Source organism: Crocuta crocuta, unplaced genomic scaffold, assembly GCF_008692635.1.
Source record: "Crocuta crocuta isolate KB4526 unplaced genomic scaffold, BGI_CrCroc_1.0 scaffold417, whole genome shotgun sequence".
NCBI classification, from domain to species: domain Eukaryota; kingdom Metazoa; phylum Chordata; class Mammalia; order Carnivora; family Hyaenidae; genus Crocuta; species Crocuta crocuta.
In genome coordinates this window covers 1,989,702-2,012,366 of record NW_027536463.1, presented here as the reverse complement: position 1 = coordinate 2,012,366, position 22,665 = coordinate 1,989,702, and the positions used below count along the sequence as shown (strand labels likewise).

Sequence of the window (22,665 nt, the reverse complement as noted above, 5' to 3'; positions counted from 1 at the left end):
ATCTTAGGCTCCTTAAATATTTACATTCTGCAAATAAATTTCCAATTAATTGTTGATAACTCCTTTGTGTTTTTGAAAATAAAGCCAGAGACACTTCAGTCAAGGTTACTTATTGGATAGTGATAATTCTTCAGTGTTTAGAATGGCAATTTTACAGAACCGTGAAGTGACATTGAGACAGAGCTACCTGAAACCATCAGATTGGCAAAAGGGTTAGTTTATGTTTTCCTTACCTACCTTGTAGAAACTTAATTAGCTCTCTTTTCAGGGTAGTTGGAAATTTCATTCACTGACCTACTATTTTGACCTATGTATCATCTTTTTCCCATGTAGAGGGTAAACAACATAAAGACCTGCTTGAAAAGTATGTACTGTAAATGTTACACACTTGAAGAAAGAAAGAGGTCATGTTTTCTGTTTACAAATCATATGATTTGTTTTGTAAGGTGCCAAATGAGCTTTTAAAAAATAGGCTTGACAATTAGCAAACTGTGTAGCATTTAGAATGGACTGTATAGTACTGAAAAGCTCAATGTTTCTCTTCTACACAGTCTCCTAGTTACTCAGTCTTATTTCCTACTTCTTATTCATCAAAGCAAAACCTACTAATGTCAAGAAACTGAATTGTTTTTTTCTCCTGTGGCTTAGAATTTTAGTCCCTAAACCATGAATTGTAATAATGTTCCCGCCACTCTGGAGCAAAATGTGAGAATAAGTACTCCATTAAGGACTGTTGTTCAGCTTCAACAGCCTTACACTATGTATTTGACCATACATGGTCCCATTTTTAACTAAACTGGTACAAAAAGACACTGTGCTAAAAATCTTCAGTGCTAAGGGAAGGTTCAGCATTAATAATCTTTTTTTTATAAAGAAAACATGGCAGAAAAAATTGCATGCATTTCTTTTGCATATAGAATTTCCCATCAACAAGTACATACATAGTGAACGTTTCATTAGCAGCTTACTGAATAGAAGCAAGTGACCAATAATAAATAGTCTTTATAGTACAAGGACAGTTACATGTCAGTAAAAACAAGTGCCTCTCAAAGTCTGGCCAGTGGAAATGATATGGAATACTTTGCATTTTACATTGTTCTATGATTAAAAATAGACCACAATACCGAAATTCACTACCAAGAAAATTCAGTATCCTTGATATGTTCTGATAGAGCTTTACCAAAATGTGTATTTTCAGACATCAAAGACACCCCCCTCCTCACTGTCTCAGAGAATGGAAACATTCAGATAAAGCTGACAATATATTACAGTTTTTGTATGAAAACTTTTTGTTTTAGAACATTCATCATATTTCCAGATAAGTTAATATTATCAAAACTAAACATATCACACAGCACCTTTCTTTTTATATCTTGAAAAGTACACAAGAACAAGAAGAAAGAAGGGCTGATTAGAAAAGCCCACAGTCTTTTAGATTCTCTTTGATAATTATATCTGTAACTGCATCAAACACGAACTTGACATTTTGGGTATCTGTAGCACAGGTCATGTGGGAATAAATTTCCTTATCTTCTTTTTGTAAATTCAAGTCTAGAAACTGGTTTTTGATGTAGTTCCCTGCATCTTCAAATGTATTTGGTCCTTGTTACAAAAGGAAAGAAAGAAACGTTAATTGCATTTTAGAAGGAATGAAGTTAGAAATGATATCAGTGCGTCTTAACATTTTACCTTGTGTGCTGCTATTTGATATACTCAGTATTGAAAAATCAAGATGGCAATGGTCAATTTTCAGGGATTTATCCAATGTTAAGTTGCTGGGAACTATGCTTACCCCACTGGATGGGGGCTTTGTTTGGCTAAATTGCTCACAATACAGTAAGAATAGTAACATATATACATAAATATAACATATATAATGAAGCTTATATATATGACAAAGGCTGTGCACGTCTATGTGCATGTGGGTCTGTGCTAGTGTTTTAATATTAACCAAAAGAAGAATAGAAATTATAGGTGAGTGGACTACAGAATGAGGTAGTATTTGAGCTGGATCTTAAGGGGGTAGCTAGAAGGGAGAAGAAAATAGTACAAGTGAAGGCCAAAAGCGGGAGTGAGAATGGCCTGTCACTAGGCTTGAAGGTAGGGCTGAGCGGCAAATGTGCCCCTTGCAGAATCTAGTTGGAATTGTAGCAAATCAAGTAGAAATGATGGTATGGGTCAGACTATGGACTATGTTGCTAACTAAACAAAGGGCTTGAGATGACATGTAAAACTAGAGACAGCTGTTCTTTTTCTGAAGCTTATTAAGTTGAGAGAGAGAGAGAGAGAGAGAGAATACAAGTGGGGGAGAGGCACAGAGTGAGGGGGACAGAATCCAAAGCAGGCTCCAGGCTTTGAGCTGTCGGCACAGAGCCTGACACAGAGCTCTAACTCACAAACCATAAGATCATGGCCTGAGCCAAACTAGGATGCTTGCATAACTGACTGAGCCACCCAGGTACCCCAAGGCAGCTATTCTTTTTTGTTTTTTTTTTTTTAACTTTTTTTAAAAATAGTTTTTAAAATTTATTTCTAGGAGAGAGAGAGACAGCGTGAGCAGGGGAGGGTCAGAGAGAGAGGGAGACACAGACTCTGGAACAGGCTCCAGGCTCTGAGCTGGCAGTCAGCACAGAGCCCGATGCGGGGCTCAGAACCCACGTACTGCGAGATCATGACCTAAGCGAAAGTCCGACGCTTAACCGACTAAGCCACCCAGGCGCCCCATCAAGACAGCTATTCTTGACTGATGCTTTAGTAGAGCTAAATGGAGAGTCAATGAAAGGTAAGCTTGGGAATGTTTAGCCTTGAAGCAGGACACACAATGGATCAAATAAAAGGTACAAATGCTAATAAACACAAGGCAGCCCAAAGTGACCTGTTGGTGGGCTTTATAACAATATACTTGTGGGGACCTAAGACACAATAGGGCAGTAGCATGAAGATTTTCCAAGGAGATGAGATTTTGTTCCTCACTTTATTGTAACTAGGAGAAAAATGCCATGAGGGACAATCTTTATAACAATGTAACATGACTAAAATCCAAAACACTAACACCACCAAATGCTGGCAAAGATGCGGAGCCATAGGAGCTCTTAATTCATGGATGGTAGAGTGCAAAATAGTACAACCACTTTGGAAGGCAGTTGGGCAGTTTCATATAAAGCTAAACATATATTACCATACAGTCCAGCAAATGTGCTTCTAGATACTGGCACATAGAATCATGAACATAGATGTTTATAGCAGCTTTATTCAGAATTGCCAAACAGTGGAAGTAACTCAGGTGTCCTTCTATAGGTGAACGGTTAAAAAACTGGGTTATTTATGGAATGGAATACTATTCAACAATAAAAGGAAATGGACTCTCAACCCATAAAAAGTGGTGGAGGAAATTTAAATGTATATTGCATTTAAAAATGAAAAGCGAAACTAGTCTGTCAGAAAAGCCATATATTGTATGATTACAGATATATGCATTCTGGGAAGGACACAGCTATAGATAAGAGTAAAAAGATCAGAGGTTGCCACAAGAGAGAAGGAAGGGAAAAAGCATAAATTTAGAGTGGAACACAGATGATTTTTATGGCAGTGAAACTGTTCTGTATGTTATTGTAATGGTGGATATGAATTTGGGAGAGCATATGCAACTGCATAACACAGAGAGCCTCTACTGGAAACTATAGACTACAGTTATAATGTATCACTATCTATTAGTCACTTGTATCAAATACACCACATCAAGGCAAAATGTTATTCACAGGAGAAATGAGAAGGTGACCGTAGAGGGAGTATATGGAAACTCTGTATTTTCTGTTCTAAGAAATAGTCTATTAGTTAAAAGAAAACATACAGAGCTTTATTGAGTCTATATTTAGTTTGCAATATTCAACATGAAATCTTGACTATATTTAATCACATGATCAATGTGTTAACATATAAATGATAATATTCCCAAAGTGAGAGGAAAGACATAAGCACCTGTTTTAGATTAGTATAAATAGGTACTGTGACAGAATACCATGCTTCTAGGAACATCTGGGCAACCCAAATATCTCTGGGGGAAATTGGGCTTCTATTTGCATTTAAATTATGAATATTTCCATCTTGCACAATATCATTAACAACAGAGCATTTAACTATGAAATAAAAGTTGTCTAAGAAGAAAAAACAACCCGCCTATAGACCTGACATTTATAGTCATTGATTAACAGCATAGGCACTAAGTTCTAGGATCTAGGAAAACTGGAAAGAGAAAATGTCACTTTTCTCAAAATCATTCTAACTGTCCCTCGGGAAACGTAAGTCAGACTTTGAGAAACCACTGCATTTTAAGGTTTCGTTAAGGAATATATAAAAAATGCCAATTGGAATGTATTATTTATAATGTTTAAAGTAATATAGTTTGCAACATTGTTTAATACACAGAGTAGCAACCCTGGTCTGCCTAATCTCCTGTTTATTGACTAGAGCTTTGCCTTAATGCAGAATAGGTAGGGGAGTTTCTGTTTATCTGCAAACAGTTTGGATCCTTCCAGCTTGGATCATACATGTGACTCAAGCAATTATCATAAACCTCAACTTCATAAATGTTATCTGTCAAGATACAGATAGGAAAATACAGGTCTGAGTAAGAATTCAGTGGAGCGCCTGGGTGGCTTAGTCAGTTAAGCAACCGATGTAGGCTCAGGTCATGACCTCGCAGTACTTGAGTGCTAACCTCACTTTCTGTGCCGACAGCTCAGAGCCTGGAGCCTACTTCAGATTCTGTGTCTCCCTCTCTCTCTGCCCCTCTTCTGCTTGAGCACTGTCTCTGTCTCTTTCTCACTCTCAAAAAAATTAATAAACATTAAAGAAACATTTTAAAAAGAATTTAGTATGGCATTAAAGAAAGAAGAATGTTACCAGTGTATTCCGGAAAGCAGATACTCAGATGCACTTTAGTTACTTTTTCTTGAAAGAGATCTTTTTTATTGAGAAACAGGACAATGGAGGTTGTTGCAAAGTATTTGTGATTACAGATACTGTTGAATAGGTGGAGGCTTTCATGCATTCTGTTCTGTTTTGTATAAAAGATGAGAATGTATAGGGTTATCATTTGCAAAATATTAATGCTGGGTATTATAAGCAAAGCTTTAGAAGTAATATCTATGCTTGGAAGGAATTCACGGAGTTGGGGATTGTGGTAGTAATGTCGGAAAGTACTAATGTTTGGGTTTCTGTTTGTTTGTTTGTTTTACCCTGGACTTACTTTCCTTTTAGACTTACCACTTCCTCATCTTCCACCAGGACCATGTCATAGGCACTGAGCGCAGCACAAAATATAATGCATGTAACGCCTTCAAAGCAGTGAATCCATTTCTTTCTCTCAGATCTCTGTCCTCCTACATCGAACATTCTTTAAAAAAAAACAGAATAGCAAATATTAGAGATACCTATCAAAAGTTACATTAACATTTATACTTATAAATGAATACTCTCCTATCTTTAAAAGATATTCTTTTTATTTTTATTGATTATAGGATATCTTAATTAGCCAATTTGCAGCTCCCAGACTAGAGAAAAAGAGAAGGTTCATCTTTTTGTCTTTCATTTTTTTGTATTCATGAAAACTAGAGAGAAGATAAAATAATTCACATACTGACTTTGTGGGACTGAGGAATTTTAAGCAGTTTATGGTTTTATGTAAGAAATTTATTAGACTTGAGAAACTGATCAAAGGCTATGCATAGTGTGGAAGTGATGAAGTACTATATTGTACACCTGAAACTAGTAGAACATTGCATATTAACTGCATCAGATCTATAATTTTGGAAAAGTCTATGCATATTCTTAAATGAATAGAACCTACAAAAAGATTGGAAGTCACCAGAGTTCTCGTACTATAATTCTTGTTTCTTCTATTACCTCTTTCTACATTTATTCCTTTGTTCATTCAAACAATTATTGTTTGCATTTTATGTTCTAGACACTGTACTAGGCCTACAGACACAGAGATGGATACGGTCACTTTCTTTGAAGAGTTCTCTGTTATGCAGACAGAAAACCAATATGCTATTATAGTATTATATAAGAAATATTCTAATACCTTGCATAGGTAAAATGTGAGCCCAGAGGAAATCTTAAGGTAGCCTGAGTCATCATGGAACCTACTCAGAGGAAGTGTTTGAAGCTTTAGCCCTCCCCCTGTGTGAGTATTTTGGTAAAATACATCATTGTGGACATAGCAACTTGGTAAAGAAACTAGGAGTTTCTATTCTTAAGACTTCCTGTTCCCTTATCCTCCATATAATACACACACAAAATGCAGTTCCTAATCCATTCTCTTCTTTCCAAGTCCCCTGGTCTTGAGCAAGCCACCAACATTTCTTTTTTTTTTTTTTTTCTTTTCAGTTTGTTTGTTTGTTTGTCTAGAGAGCAGGGGAGGGGCAGAGAAAGAATCCCAAGCAAGTTCCACACTTTTAGTGCAGAGCCTGATGTGGGGCTCAGTCCTACCACCATGAGATCATGACATGAGCCAAAGTCAAAAGTGGAATGCTTAACCATCTGAGCTACCCAGGGGCCCCAAGCCACTAACCTCACCAAGCTCACCATGGCTGCTGCAAAAGCTCTATGATTTGCCATAGGCTTCTTAGCCATAGAACCAAACACAGACTGGTGTGAATACCCTTAAGGCCCTGGCTATTTTGGTTCTTGCTTACTTTTCCCAGCTTACTTCATACTACTTTCCTTTTTAATCCAGTCCAATCACAAGGCTATTCTTTAAGTGACTTTAGTATAAACCTACATTTTGCTGCTTCAGGACTGCTGCACAGTCTGTCTCTTTGCTTCTTCACCTAACACTGTCTCTTTCTCAACTTGCAGGTATTACAATAAGTGTCTCCTTCACAAGGAAGCCTCCTTGGGCATCCATGTAAATTGTCTCTCTCCCCATCCCCATTCATTTTCTATCACATCATTTTATTCCCTTCATAGTGATCGTCACAATCAGTAATGGACTAGTTTGTTACTTTCTTATGGGTTTAATATCCATCATCTTCCTAATAGAATAACAACCTCAGGTTAGGGACTAACTATATTAGTGACAACTATATTCCCAGTAGCAAGCACTATGTCTGACCTACAAGAGACATCTGTTAAATATTTGCTAAACAAATGAATATATTGCATGTTGATGGGATGGAGAGCAAATTTTGACATCAAGTGCATGTGTGAAAGTCATTAAGGAATGAGAAGACATGGCATGGTTAGGGTAACTGCATAATTTATATTTTGGGGAAGATAGAAACTTATGTAAAACCATTGAGATACATGGCCTGCTAATTATTTGTTTATTCAGTAAATATTTATTTACCATGTCAGGCGTTAGAGATTCATCCTCAAGAAGCTTCTCATCTGTTGGTGACAGACAAGGCAGTGGTCCATGTTGTGTGTGTGTGTGTGTGTGTGTGTGTGTGTGTGAACAGACTTAGGATATACCTAAAGAGAGTGTAAGGGTAATTGGAACTGAGGTAATCAGAAACTGCTGTCACTAAAAATTTAAGATGAGAGATTGAGCCAAGTGGATGTCTGGGAAAAACTTTCCAGGTAAAGGCAGCAGAGGAAACAGCAAATGCAAAGGATTTAAGCAGGCAGGAGTAAGGCTGATGTGTTAGGCCAGAAATAGATGAATGAGATCTTTTATATCACATGAGAAAATGATATTTATATTGGAATCACCGAGGAACCATGGGAGATTTGGGGGAGGGAATTAACACTGTTGTTATGTTAGGTCACTTTGTTCTGAATCCAGAAGACAGATTTGATAAGGCAGAGAAAGAAGTTATGGGGCTTTCATAATAGCTTAACCACAAGATACTAATTACTAAGAACCCTCCAAGCTGTACAAAGATTACAGAGGCAATAACTATAGTTGGGGTAATAAATGTAATCAGCCAACATTACTGAAGATAATCAAAAGTACAATACTTTGTGTGTCTCTACTACTTCATATATGAGCCAGGCAGAGAACAAACATATAGAACGGAAATTCTTCAGATAAACACACACACACACACACACACACACACACACACAATTCATTAGTAGATATTTCCACGTTGACATTCTGCTATCTGTTGAATACNTTCTTCAAATACACACACACACACACACACACACACACACACACACACACACACCAATACAAAAGAATTCAGTAGTAGATTAAGAGAGAATATGATCACAGTATTGGAGATAGTGCTTAAGAGCTCAGTGGTTGCATGGTTTGGAAATTTAAATGCAGTGTCAGGACTGTTAACAGGAGCTGGTAATACCAAGCCCTCTGCGGTTTCAGACTTACCGTATAAATGGAGGAAGAAGACAGAATTTTGACTTTAAGCTTGTATTATGGGTAAATCAACGTATTTAATTTTTATAAACCAGTCAACACTCTTAGGGAAGCAAGGATAATCAATGTGCATTCAGACTTTTAAATTTGTAGTCAAATGTTTTGTTGATCTATAAAAGGAATATTAGTCTTTTTTTCAGACTTTGAAAATTAGTTTTACTATCGCTTTATTGAAATTATAAAATGTAGTACAAACAGAAATAGTTTGGATCATGACTTTTATTTCCTCCATTAATGCCCACATTACCGATTGTAATGTTTGAATTTTAAAGTAATGTACCTAATAACAGTTTATTTGCCAGGCATGTAAGCAATCTATAACAATTTACTCAAATTTTAAAATATAAACTTATAGTTTATACATATACATGTACATATACATATAGTTTATGTACAACTATTGGTTCTCTTTTTCAGATGAGACATTAAAACAATCTGCCCAAGACTTATTAATTCAACTAATATCTTTAGAGGCTCTTATGTACCAGGCACCATGATAGGTTCTGTGGGTATGATAGTGAAGCTTTGTTGTGAAGCTCATCAAGTGTAAGTCTATTTGCTTAGACCGGCAGTCCCCAACTAGTACATAGTGTCCACAGTTGGCTTTAAAAGTCTCATACTCTCACCAGTGGGCCAGAATTACCTTCACTGTAGAGTCTTTCCTTCTTCCCCTAAGTCAAACAATAGTTCTATGTTTTGTCAAACTGGGGGAAAATTTAAAACTCCCCTTTACCAGGTGTTTTGTTCCATTATTTTAATGGCGATGGTATAGACCCCTGGGAATTTAAGGGTTGTGTATATTCTCCATTTGATCATATGAATATGTGATGGATTATGTCTGGCAAAGAACTGTGATACTCTGACTGAACAAAGATGCATCAACTTGTGGGTTTTGGTGTACTGAGGATTGACTATACAACAGTAGGTTTAAATTCCTGGTAGGTTTTTCAGACTAAAACTATCCCTTGTATCTCCACCCACTAGATTTTAATGTGTAAGTATCTCCATAATTCTTCTTTCCTCTTGTGTTCTAGTCCTCTCTTCAGGGTTTGTTTCCATAGTGGGCATCCTGTAATGGAGAGCTAACCAATCATGGAATGAGGGGAAAAGTTGCTAGATGAATAAAATGTTTGTGCTAAGAGAGCCCAGTCTTCAGTTTCCACAGTAGAAATGATATTGCTGCAGAAACCAAATTCCAGGACACCTTGGTTAAGTTTCCCCCACTGAATAGGACTTGGGTTAGTCTAATTAGCATTTGTTTTTGAGCTTCTTTATCTCTGCTTTTAGGGTCCACTAAGTAAGCTATCTCCATCTGTCTGAAAATTTCTTTTTTATTTCAATTTTTAAAGTTTATTTATTTAAAGAGAGAGAGAGCACAAACAGGGTAGGAACATAGAGAGAGGGGAGAGAGAGACTCCCAAGCAGCCTCCACATCATCAGTGCAGAGCCTAATGCAGGGCTCAGACTCATGAATCGTGAGATCATGATCTGAGCCAAAATCAAGGTTTGGATGCTTAACTGAGCCACCCAGGCACCTCTGATAATTTCTTTTTAAAATCACTTTTATATTTTTAAATTATATTCAAAAGTTGCAAATCTGACAATATTCTTAAGGTGACTTCATATAACTGCTCAGATTCCCAGTGTTGTGGTCAAATATTTTACATCAAAGATGGTAATCTCATGTTAATAGTTTTTGAATCAGAAAAGAATTTTTTTTTTTTTTGCAGGGAATCCCTCGCAATGAAAACAGTAATAAGAATGATCAAGACATGGATATTACCAATTTATGGACTCCTAGGGGAATAAAAACTCCCCAGGAAAAGGGAAAAACAGAAATTTCATATACTTCCTATGTATTTTCTTTTCTACAACATAGTGATAGCAAGTGGCTTTTCCCAGAAATAGAATGTTTGAAAAACCTTTGAGATGTGAATCAAAGCAAGCCCAGCAATCTCACTGGCTACCTGCTGACTTTCTCTGATCATTCAGCTTCTTCAAAGCCTACTATCGATATTAACATCTTTGTGTAAGGGTAGTTCTTCTCCTCTTCAGGTAAACGTATACAGTCAGTGAAGGATATAACCTGTAATATGTCCCTTAGCTCACTGTTCTTCTAACCTATCATACAGCCTCCACTAAACACATTTTAATAGACTTAGCTTTCTCCCGATGAAGGGAGGGCAAAGATTTGCCCTCTGAGGGTTTTGTTAGGTTGATAAAAAGCAGTCTTAGATTGCATGTCAATAAACTTCTCATGACTCACATGATAAACAGTGGTGTGTGTGTATATGTGTATGGGAGAAGGTTGACGTCAGAGACAAAGGTCCAGGTAGCATTGGTCATTGTTCTAATGCCATCTGCCATTACAGAATTGAGATGCTCATTAGCAGATCAGACCAAGGGCTGGAGTTTTGTTTCATAGTGAGTGTACTGGATACAAAGCTGGCTCGAAGAAGTTACATTTTGTTTTGCTGCTGTTGTGGTCATTTCTTTTCATACATCTCTCTTCACTTTTAGTTCTTCAACTAAATTTTAATTTGGGGCTTATTTTAGAGGTGTAAATCATTACAGCCTACTGAACCAATCAAGAGATTCCCAAAGTAGAAGGGTTTACTTATATATTTCACTGAATAAGTATTTTTCTATATAAAAATATATTTAAGAATGTATACGAGTGTGAGTATATAGAAATATATACATATATGAGGGTATGGATACATATACATTCCATCATGACCATTCTGTGAAAAACAAAAGTAGAAATCAGAGAAACACATTCATTCTTGCTGACTGAACATTTGAATTGATCAAGTCTACATGAAAATCAATGAGGTAAATGTACATGTGGTTGAGTATCCTTAATTTCCTGAGCAGTTAAGGTAATCAGAGCCTTAATGATGTTGAATAGAATATGCAGTTCTCATTTTGCATTTTGCATGAAGACTTATTTATGTATTTTTTTGTAAAACCTATTTCCTTATTAATTCTGATATTTAAGTCAGAATTGTTAAATTAAAAAAAGTATGTAAATGCCTGAGTTGTATGTTATAACTAAAAATCCACAGGCAAGGCTTTTAAGTGACAGCTGAACATTGATTATTTGTTAAACTACCCATGGTATTAATATAGGGCAGGTTATCAGAGTTTTATACTAAATAGTCGGCTTTATATTAAACACTGAGTTTAGAGTTGAGTTATAGTTGAGTTCTATAGTCTGTTTTAACAATTTGGAAACCTATTGAATTTTATGGGTTTGTGTCAAACAATTGGCTAAACATTTAACCATACAAGATTATTCACAGTTCATATTAGAATAGATTATAATCTAGGATAAAAAAAGAAGATCTAATCTGATTTGGAATTTATTTTAAATTATTCTGTTGAGTAGAGGTTTTTCAATGTATTTCACTGTGTAATACTAAGCCAAATTAAGACGGCCACACACTAGAGGGCCAATATAGATCTGTGTCACCACCACACAGCCATCACAAAATGGCCTAACCACGTCTCTCTTGTGCCAAGTTCTGAAAATAGATTAGGGCACATATTTGCAGACAAAATACATATGCACAGAGATCATTCTAAGTCCCTTCATTGCTAATAATTAAAAAAACAGAATCAAAGGGAGTTATAACCATAAAACAGTCAGGGTCTCTAAATGCACATAATTGTTAATAACATTATATACTTTCTACTAAACATGTGTGTGTCTGTTTGGAACTTGATATGCCCACTAGATAATTCTCTAATTGTTGAATAATATAATTCACAAAGTCATTAAAATATATCACTAGAATAAATTAGACCTGTTACGTAGCTTATTGTTTTGATAATACTAACCAGGACTATACCTGAAACAAATATATAGCTATACATGAGTTCTTGCTCTGTGAGATCTAATAGAGAATAACAAAGCTAATTTGAGATCTATCACCTGGGTAGAGAATCAGACTCACTCTTAAGCTGACTTATGCCCTCACAGAAATAAACACAGTGCACACGATCAATTTAAAATTCCAGAAAATTATAAGTTATCTCCTATCATAGATCCACTCAAATATTGTTGAAAATAGTTATGTTGAATTTACAAAACCTAAAGCTCTATATTGTAATAATTGCTGACCTCTCTTCCTTGACTTCCATATAGTTTTATGTCTCTTTGATTCTACTGTTTAATTGTGAAACAATTAGGGAGAAAGTGACTTCTCTATTGTTGTTTGATAAATCATTATAGATCTGTAAGTTTTTTGACCTGAGGAATTATTTTATGACAATAAAAGAGCTCACACTTGTGTTTTCCATTTACGTAGTACTTTCACATCTCTAAAGATAATTTATTTTTTGTTTGACTGTTGGAGTTCTGGTTTGATAAGAATTCTAAGGTAATTTCCATTAAATTAGGTGATACAGGAAGATGATAAAGCATCTTAGCAGACAGAAATTTTCATTTTGATGGTCCTGTTTAAAATTCTAGAGTTCGCTAGTTTAATATGCAAATTAAATCTTTAGTTTTAAATAGTCACAGGATGATTTATGCTTTGTGAATACAAATCAATGCTAATGCAATATATTTTAATACCTGGGCACTTACTGAAATGAAGTTGGAAGACATCTTATTTTTAAGGTATCTTATTTTTATACTATCTATTTTGAAACACTACCCAATTTTATACTACAAAAGCCTGTGTACTTTTAGATAACCCTATTCAGCACTTCAAAAAAACCCAAATGATTTAACTGTGGAAATTTATTAAGGGACTAATATATCTAAATTGCCGCGACTAAGCTTAAAAATGTAATTACGTGATTTTAAATAGTTCCTTAAGAAAAATGTATAGTTGCCTTTTTAATATTTTGTAGTAAAATTTAAATACTTTGAAAACTTCATTGTTTACATACTTGTTTTAGAGAAATTCCCTGCGTTTGAGTCTGTAGAATTCCCTGTGTTTGAGTCAGTAGTCTTCTCCATTTCCTAATAGAAGATGCCTTGAATAATACACCCTCTTGGGGCACGTGGGTGGTTCAGTAGGTTAAGCATCTGACTTGGACTCAGGTCATGATCTCACGGTTTGTGGGTTCGAGCCCCGCATCAGGCTCTGTGCTGACAGCCGGCTCAGAGCCTGGAGCCTGTCAATTTCTGTGTCTCCCTCTCTCTCTGACCCTCCCCTGCTCTTGCTGTCTCTATCCCTCTCTCAAAAATAAATAAAGACATTAAAAAATTTTTAAAAATGCATCCTCTTGAGCAAGAAGAAAAACAAAACAAAAGAGCTACAAACCTGTTCAAATGAATGCAAAGAGGTTGTATTTGTGTAGTATAGAAAATGTTATGTTAAAAGAAGTCCTAACTTGGTGTCATAATCCACTTCCATTTCAGCATTGATGCTGTCATAGAGAATTAGCTTTCTTATTCCTTCTTAAGGGCCAACAATATATTAGATTAGCACAGGCAATCTACTGCCTACAGGACTTAATACAATGCCTCACAAAATACAGAGCTACAAAAGGATGGGAAAGTGTTGCTGCACCAACAGGTGTTTAAAGGTATAATATGAAGAGGCCTATTATGAGGTAATATATTTTTTAAAACATATTTTATTTATTAAGTATTTTTTTTATTTTTTAGGGAGATAGGGAGCATGAGCAGTGGAGAGGGGCAGGGGGAAGAGAGAGCCTGAAGCAGGCTCCATGCTCAGCACAGAGCCCAACATGGTGAAGTTAGAAAAACGTATGTTCTAATCACATTTCTAACACCTCTTTGTATGAGATTGAGGAAATCTTTCACCTAATTTTAGCCTTAATTTTTTCGACTCTTTATCCAATATAAAGACCGCAATACTCAGTTCAACATGTTATAATGAGCATGAAGAAATACAGTAATACAGTACTTGGCATAGCACATTTATTTATCCATCAGGAATTGACAGTAAGCCTACTCTGGGCTAGCCACTGTGATAATCCTGGGAAATGATGCTGTAAAGAGACATGGCCCCTGGCCTCCAGGAGCTCAGAGCGTATGAGACAGAAACAGAAACAAAAGAGCAAACAAATAAAGAAACAAGGCAACTTCATATATTAGTAAGGTTTTTCGGTAAAAAAAAAAAATTAACAAGATACTGTGATATTTCAATGTTGTGAAGGCATTGGCTCCCACAGTTATGGCTAGCGAGAGTGATTTGCGTTTCTTCCCAACCCTGCATTCAGTGACATCACATTGCTAGGTTGCAATTAGCCATTGTTAGGGTATTTATAGCAAGGGAATCTTCCAGAGCCACACATCAGGCTTTCCCTCTCCCCTCTTCCCAGAGAGCCTATTGATAGGTTGTCCAGTACACTACTGGGTGTAGTAGTGACAGATATGTGGGAATGGTTAACAGAATGAATAAGTCTCTATGAAGAGATAGCATCTGATTTGGGAACTTAATGATAAGGAGCCAGTCCTTCTTATCCAGGGTCAGAGCATTTTAGGCAAAGAGAACAGCAAGGCGCTAAGGTTTAGAATGTTCAAGGAACAGGTATATAATAAAGCAGGTAATTTGTAATAGTGACTATTTCTGAGATGATAATAAGTTGGTGTTGCAGGGAATGACTGAGTTATAAGCTTCTACGTATTTATTATGTGATATTAATTTTCATAAATGGTATACGGTCTGAGCAATCTAAAATCCAGAAAATTCCATCAGCTGTGTAATGCTTTGACAAGGTTAGCAAGGGCAGAAGGTCCAAGAAGTTGGACCTGGACTCTCACAGGAAAACCTTAGAAACCGGATCAAAACTGGAAGTCTGGAGAACGTAGTTGCCAAAGAGGAGCAGCGACGACGGGACTGAAGACAAACTGCTTACATTTGCCAAGAACGGATGTGGACCCAGATCTTTGTGGTCCCTTTATCCGCCTTTGATCTTTGGATCATCTTTCAGAAAATTAACTATTTGTGGACCTGACATTCAGGTGTAAATTTTGAAAAGCTCTCTTTGATATTAACTTGAAATATCTTGGCCATCTCTGTAATATGTACTCTAATTAGATATTATGTCTCACCAATTTTAATACTAAAAAAATTAGATTTTTTTAATGTTTTATTTCTTTCTGAGAGAGATAGAGACAGCGTGAGCCGGGGAGGGTCAGAGAGAGAGGGAGACTCAGAATCTGAAGCAGGCTCCAGGCTCTGAGCTGGCTGTCAGCACACAGCCCAACGCGGGGCTCGAACCCACAAACCATGAGATCATGACCTGAGCCGAAGTCGGAAGCTTAACCCACTGAGCCACCCAGGCACCCCAATACTAAAAAATTTTAAAGGTTTTATCCCACTGCAGTGAATTTTGCCTCAAATGGATACAGCTGAGACATATCACTTTTATTCAGTTTTTCTACTTTTTAGAAGTATTCCCTTTTGTATATATGAGTCCGCTAATTGTGTTTTTATTAATTTTGCATTATTTAGTGGTACATCTAGAACCTGGTTTTAATGTTCAACAGTCCATCTCCTTGACAATCCATAGGGAGAGGCAGTCAAATATGATGTATTTTGACACTGTGGTTTGGATTTCCAATTCTTGGTACAGAAAATGAGTGATTTTGGGGTGCCAACTTTGGTTAAGCATCCAACTTTGGCTCAGCTCATGATCTCATGGTTTGTGGGTTCAAGCCCTGCATGAGGCTCTGTGCTGACAGCTCAGAGCCTGAAGGCTGCTTAGGATTCTGTGTCTCCTTCTCTTGCTGCCCCTCCGCAGCTCATGCTCTTTCTCTCTCAAAAATAAACAAAGGTTTTTTAAAAATTAGAAAATGCATGGTTTTGGGCTAGCATTTCTAGAAAGGTCTTGATAATGTGACAGCAATAAAAATGGTGTACTCCTTTTCATACCCAAACGATGCTTATAAAATAGGCCTTGTTATTTCAATAAATAGCATCATATTCAAATAGTTCTCCTCTGAGTTATTTGCATCTTTTTGAATTAAGGAAATGAATTAGTAAGAATATTTCAGGCAAATGGGAGAGTAAGAAGGCAAAGGAAATAGTATCCATGGCACCTGTTATTTAAATTTTATTTAAATACATTTTCCTTTTTTTTAAAGTAGGATATCAGTTACAAGTAAGAGGAAAATAAAATCTACCCACCTAGTGAAGACAGAGGCATTTTTCTTGGGGGAAGAGATGGGGCTTAGAATGGGGGTTAGGTATAGGGCTACAGGAAGGCAGTAAGGAAAAGTGGTACTGAAAGTGAGCTAGGAAGGCCTAGGAAGTATGTCCAAGGGCTCACTGGGCTTGACTATGGGTTAGGCCTTTCTCTGTAAAATATTTATATTTTATATATTTATATAATATAAATATTTGTAATATTTATATTATATAACTAATATATATTATAATAAATAATATAAATATATATCATATATTTATTTATATGTTAATATTTACATATTTTGTAATATAAATAATATAATAAATAATATAAAAATTTANAGAAAATACTTTGTTCATACCTGAAATGCAAATCTTTAAAGGAGAATTGAGTTTCAATGATTCCAGTTGTTTTCACTCGAGAATGTAGAACATCTTGCTCATTTGGGACATATCCAGCAGCTGTGATTCTGTCTACATCATTAAGGTAGCTAATACAACAAGAAAAATAGCATGTATTTTTTAAATTCGCATTTGAAGATACCAGGATTCAGTACAAATGAATTTGTACTTCAGGGTCCATTAATATTATGAAACTTCAGGCTGGTTCCCTCTAACCCTGCTTGTCAGAGCTTGGAGGCTGGATACTCCAAAGCGCTAAGTATATGGCACACCCCTGACCCATGGAGACCTCTTGTAAAGATAGCTATATCTGGGTACCTGGGTGGCTTAGTTGGTTAAGCATCTGACTTTTGATTTTGGCTTGGGTCATGATCTCAGGGGGATCGAGCCTAACCTCAGCCCCGTGTCAGGTTCCTTGCTAAGCCCTGGAGCCTTCTTAAGATCCTCTCTCTCTCTCTCTCTCTTTCTCCCCCTCTGCCCTTCTCCCCTGCTTGTGTACCCTCTCTCTAAAATAAAAATAAAAAAGAACTAGATCAATGCTACCTTAGCCTGAACGTTGTAGAGTGTATGTAACAGAATAGATGTTATATGGATATATTTCAGAGAAAAGTTCTGTTTCTGGGTTTTGATCATCCCCCAAACATGCTATCTTGTAATAGTAGTCACTAGACTATCCTAAAAATGCTGTAGTTTGAATTTAGGTACTTTGAATTTTAAGGGAGTTATTGGTTTTCATAACTTGAAGGTTGTCCTGTTGTTCTCCACGGATTGTCCAGCTTACGACTCTGGACATGGCACTCATGGTATTAAGTGCCATGATTATATACAGTTAGCACAGTAAAAGAAAACCTTTTGACTTGCTTGCTGGTTCACAATGGAACTAACTCATGACATTGCTGAGCCATCCAGGGGATAGAAGGCTGAACATAGACGTTGCACCCACTCGTGCTTTTCTTCTCTTCCACCGATGTGTCGGTATCCTTAACTCTTTCCTGGAGGACATATTTAAAAACCCTACTGTTACCAAGGTGACTACTGCCCTCTTTTTGTGCACAGGATCTAGGAGTGCTGAGAAGCAGAAATAGATCTGAGTAAGCTGTGTGCTCCACAAGTCTGTTAGATTAGAGGAAAGAACCTGCTCTTTGCCTCCTTCTGGAAGCCAGATCATGTCTTTAAACTAAAACAAAGTATCCCATTGCTTTAAAAACAGTTGAAAACCACTCTTCTAGGTTTTAAATATAAGGCTTTAGTAGTTTAGCAATATGGCTATTTCTGTGAAAATGTTAAATAATGATAATGAAAGCCTGATAGGGGTTTTATAACAAAATTAGTCATTACATTAAACTGAGTTTACATGTATAGCTAAACAGGAAGAATAGGATGGGGATACATCTATCCGGACAGAATCTGAGAGGTAGAATCCAGCTAAATATTAGCTATCATTCAAAAGTTGAATTTTTCAGGGACTAAGTTGAAGAGTTGTTATATGTTAGCACCTCACACCATGCCTTGAAAAACACAACTATTTTATCCTTTTTCAAAAAAATAAATTCAACAGCAACGTGGATAATTTATTCTCGGAGGATCTTTCAGCTCTTGAGCCCTAACAAATTGAGTAAATGCCTCAAAGAGATTTTGGCTAAATGGCAAATAGGCAATCATAGTTCAGAAACACATTTACGTATGATACGAAAATTTATTACCATGCTTTATTCTAATAAAGTTTAATTTTTCTTAAAAGCAAGAGACAAGTCAAGAAACAGATAAATCAGCAGAAAATATTGAAAGCTTTTTCCAGTTTATCTATTTTTTATTTTGTGAAGCAAGACCCTTTGTGAATTCTCTATTGACTAAGTCTGCACATACGGTTGGTCAATTGATTCATGCAGGAACAACTAAAACATACCTGTAAACGTAGAGATGCAATTCATTTTAATCGTAGCTAAATGAATATTTTGGTAAAGACACTTTTAATGTACCTTCATTTGCATGCGTAAATGATTTCAAGCAAAGCAGAAGCATTAGCAGAGTGGCAAATTTGCATTTAAGATGCCTGCTTCTAATAAATATAAGATTTGAATTCTCAGGCTTGTGGTCTAAAACTTAAACCAGAGGCCCTAAATACATACAGCTCAGATCAGTTTAAAAAATATCTGATGTTTTTTCTAATCATGTAAAACTAATATTTTTTTTGCTAAAGTCTCTGTTAGATCTTTTTTTTTTTTTTTTTAATTTCTAGGAGAGAGAGAGAGACGGCGTGAGCAGGGGAGGGTCAGAGAGAGAGGGAGTCACAGACTGAAACAGGCTCCAGGCTCTGGGCTGGCAGTCAGCACAGAGCCCGACGCGGGGCTCGAACCCACGAACCGCGAGATCATGACCTAAGCGAAAGTCGGACGTTCAACCGACTAAGCCACCCAGGCTCCCCAAGTCTCTGTTAAATCTTAAAGCTTCTGGAATTTAAATGGCACACTAGATGGCCTCAATCAGTAAGCCATGAAGTATTAATAAAACCCTTGCCCCTGTTTGTCACTGTCATGCCCTTTTTTTTTCAGCTCGCTGGGGGTACAGTGGGGCAGGGAGGGGTTAGGTTGCCAGCAGCGTTCCCTTCCCTACTCTGATTAGGATTCACTTCTTTGTTAGCCTGAACTTGGCTCTAGGTTTGAGAAAATATGAGGTATCCTATTGTGACCAAAAAAAAAAAAAAAAAAAAAAAGGAACAAAGGGGAAAAGGGAGAGAGGGGGAAAGGGAGAAGAGAAAGAAAAAGGCGGGGGGGAGAGAAGGAATGATTCTCTATTTTATATGCCTTATAAAATACATATGAAAGAAAGGTGAGGGTGGTACCGATCTGATATGGTATTTAGTTATAAATGTGAAGGCAATTCAGTATTTGAAAAATCTCTGTTAATTTTTTGAAGAAAGCCAAGGCCATTCAACTATTTTTCTTCACAAGTGTTTTCTTTAATCTTCCTTTTAAGGACGTCTAAGGGCAGGAAGTGTTAACAATTTAAATTTTGGGTGGTTTTCTTAATGAAAGTTTTCTCTGAAACACAGAGGTTGGAAGTGAAGGTGGTGAGGTGTTGTTCTGATGCTCTCTAAATCAGGGCATTTAAAACCATTATGATATGGGCAACAGTCGCAAAATAGGTACAAATAGATACTGTGTAATAATGTTTAACTTGAACAGATAAATATTTTCAATATGAATCTACAACATGATAGTTCTGTAAAATATATATTTTGTGTGTCAAAACAAAAAAGCTGAAATGAAAGGTTAGAAAGTTTATAAAATACCATACAAGGTGATTTCGTCTTCCCATTTTGACAACACAATATGTAATTTTTTTTTTACTTTTACAGAGCAGAGTATTTGGTAAACATAATGATTATTATCATTGCAAATACAGTTCTTACAATATTTGAATGGAAAAATCATGCTTAATAATGTATACCCAAAACCAAATATATTAATTACAGCTATTGAAGGGATTCAGGACAGCACCCCAGTCCCCTAGAATGTGTCACATTGGTATGTGGATTGTTTTGAGCTGAAAGCACATGAACCCTGCAGGCTGAGGAGAAATCTTGCCCCTCCCTTAACTATATAGAAGAATCAAAATTGGGGGTCTTTCCCAGAGTAAGTGTTGTTAGCAAAGATAAATTTTATGAGTGACTCCTCTGTCTGGCCAGGCAAATATCTAATTACCAAACCTCTGGTATTACTCCGCTTTGAAGTTAATTCCTTTCCTTTGAAGTCCCAGGCCCCACCCCCTTCTCCTCAGTTCAGAATGACATATAGACCTCATTTTGCCTGTCTTTGGAATTTCTATGTCTATGTGTATTCCCGTACATATGCCAGTTACATTTTGTTTTCTCCTGCTAATCTGTCTCATGTCAATTTGATTCTGAGTTCAGCTAGAGGGACCTTTGAGGGGAAAGGAATTCTTGCCTCCCACCACTATCTCACCTTCCTTCTCTAGCATTTTGTTAAGCAAAATTTTATGAGAATATTCCACAATTCAATTTCTTATTGTGACTGCCCTTATCAGTGCTTTCTATAGAAAAGTAGAGTTTTCTATACTACACAGAGTTGTCTTAGTATTAAAATGTGGCTAAGCTCTGGGAAACTTAAAACAATTATATGAGTTTATATAATCACATGGTGATATTCATTTTCTACTTCATCAAAGAGACAAGAGCACGACTTTCCTCCAAGGGCTTTGGAATTCAAAATGAACATGAGAGAGTAATCACAGAAGACTGTTGTTGTTAGCTTTTCCTAAAATTGATACAGTCTGTTTTCTCTCCATAATCCTTCTGACCATGATGATTAGAAATCTGAAGTATCATGCACGTTTCATTGTTCTGTTGTCAAATAATCTTTCATTTGCTTCACTTTTACATCACTTTTTAAGTACTACTAACATGTTCTGTTGTGAGTTCATCAAAAGAATTATATTTATCCCTTTTTATACATGAGTTTGCATGGACAAATATATAGAATAAGTAATTAAATTAATTTGCATACATGAGCACACATGCTTGCAGGCTTATAACCAGAGGATAGGTTAAGGAATGCTTACTAAAATAGAAATTTAAAATAATTTTGATAACGAAATTATAAATGGTGTCATAACCTCCTAATTTCTTTGTGGCTGATAATTGGCCACTGGATGATATTAGCTGTGAAAATTATATAATCTTTCTTGAGACTGGAACAGTATCCCACAAAATACAAATATTTTGAAAATCATTACTTTCTTCTAGAATTCTGTATCATGTTCATCAAACCGATGGAGCCAAAGAATGTGTCATTAATAAAATTATTTTAGAAGAATATTTAAGTACTATGATTAGAAATGAAATGAATAGCCCAAAACATCAGTGTGCATGTCACTAATCTATGTTTATGTTGAGAGCAGTGCACAATGATTAATCCTTTCCAACTGGGAGAAAATATTTGCAAAATATAGGTTGTCTCAGGCAAACAGTTCCAAAATTATTTTAAATGCTCCTTTGCTTATATTTTTACATCTCATGATGTCACTTTGATCTATGTTTCTCTTCAACATCTTTTTATTTTAGTGTAACAGACTGTAAAGCTATTTACTTTCCTCATTTGTGATGACAAATGTAGAATCTGAAGAATTATAATTCTCATATTGATTCTAATTTATTTTAATGTTTATTCTTGGGAGAGAGAGAGAAAGTGCATGGGTGCACGCACACGCACCAATGGGGGAGGGGCAGAGAGAGAGGAAGACACAGAACCTGAAGCGGACTCCAGGTTCTGAGCTGTCAGCATAGAGCCCAGCTCAGATTCAAACTCACGGACTGCCGGACTGCGAGATCATGACCTGATCCAAAAGAGGATGCTTAACCAACTAAGGCACCCAAGCATCCTTGAAGAATTAAAATTCTTAACTTAAAATGTCTCAACTATAATTCCTGTTAAATGCATTCACTTACTAAGCTGCTGAGTCATTGAGGTGATACTCGGATGCCCTTTCAAAGCAGGCCTGAACTCCTGGGTCTCTCCAGAGTCTTTTTATCACCTCAGCCAGTTCAGGTGTCATGCCACCATCTTGCAGAGTGTTCGCCATCACTAAAAGTTGTCGTTGGTCTTCCTGTAGCAATGTTTTTAAAAGAATGATAAAAACGTGTTGTTATTTGGAATCACATATTCTTTTTTTTAACAGAGCATTACAATTTTATTATTGAAATGTTTCCTTAAATATTTATTTTTTGAGAAAGAGCAC

The 22,665-nt window shown here is 36.3% G+C and overlaps 1 protein-coding gene across 1 annotated transcript in view; it reads right to left on the bottom strand.

The window, feature by feature from the left end:
- Positions 1 to 1,411: 1,411 nt before the first annotated feature.
- Positions 1,412 to 22,665, bottom strand: part of GNAT3 (G protein subunit alpha transducin 3) — a 54,129-nt gene continuing 32,875 nt past the window's right edge. Inside the window, exons 4-8 of the mRNA XM_077748513.1 lie at positions 22,376 to 22,533; positions 16,869 to 16,997; positions 5,266 to 5,395; positions 4,903 to 5,056; positions 1,412 to 1,602 (exon numbers count right to left, since the gene is read on the bottom strand). Coding sequence (XP_077604639.1) covers positions 1,412 to 1,602; positions 4,903 to 5,056; positions 5,266 to 5,395; positions 16,869 to 16,997; positions 22,376 to 22,533 — 762 coding nt within the window. The remainder of the gene's footprint in view (positions 1,603 to 4,902; positions 5,057 to 5,265; positions 5,396 to 16,868; positions 16,998 to 22,375; positions 22,534 to 22,665) is intronic.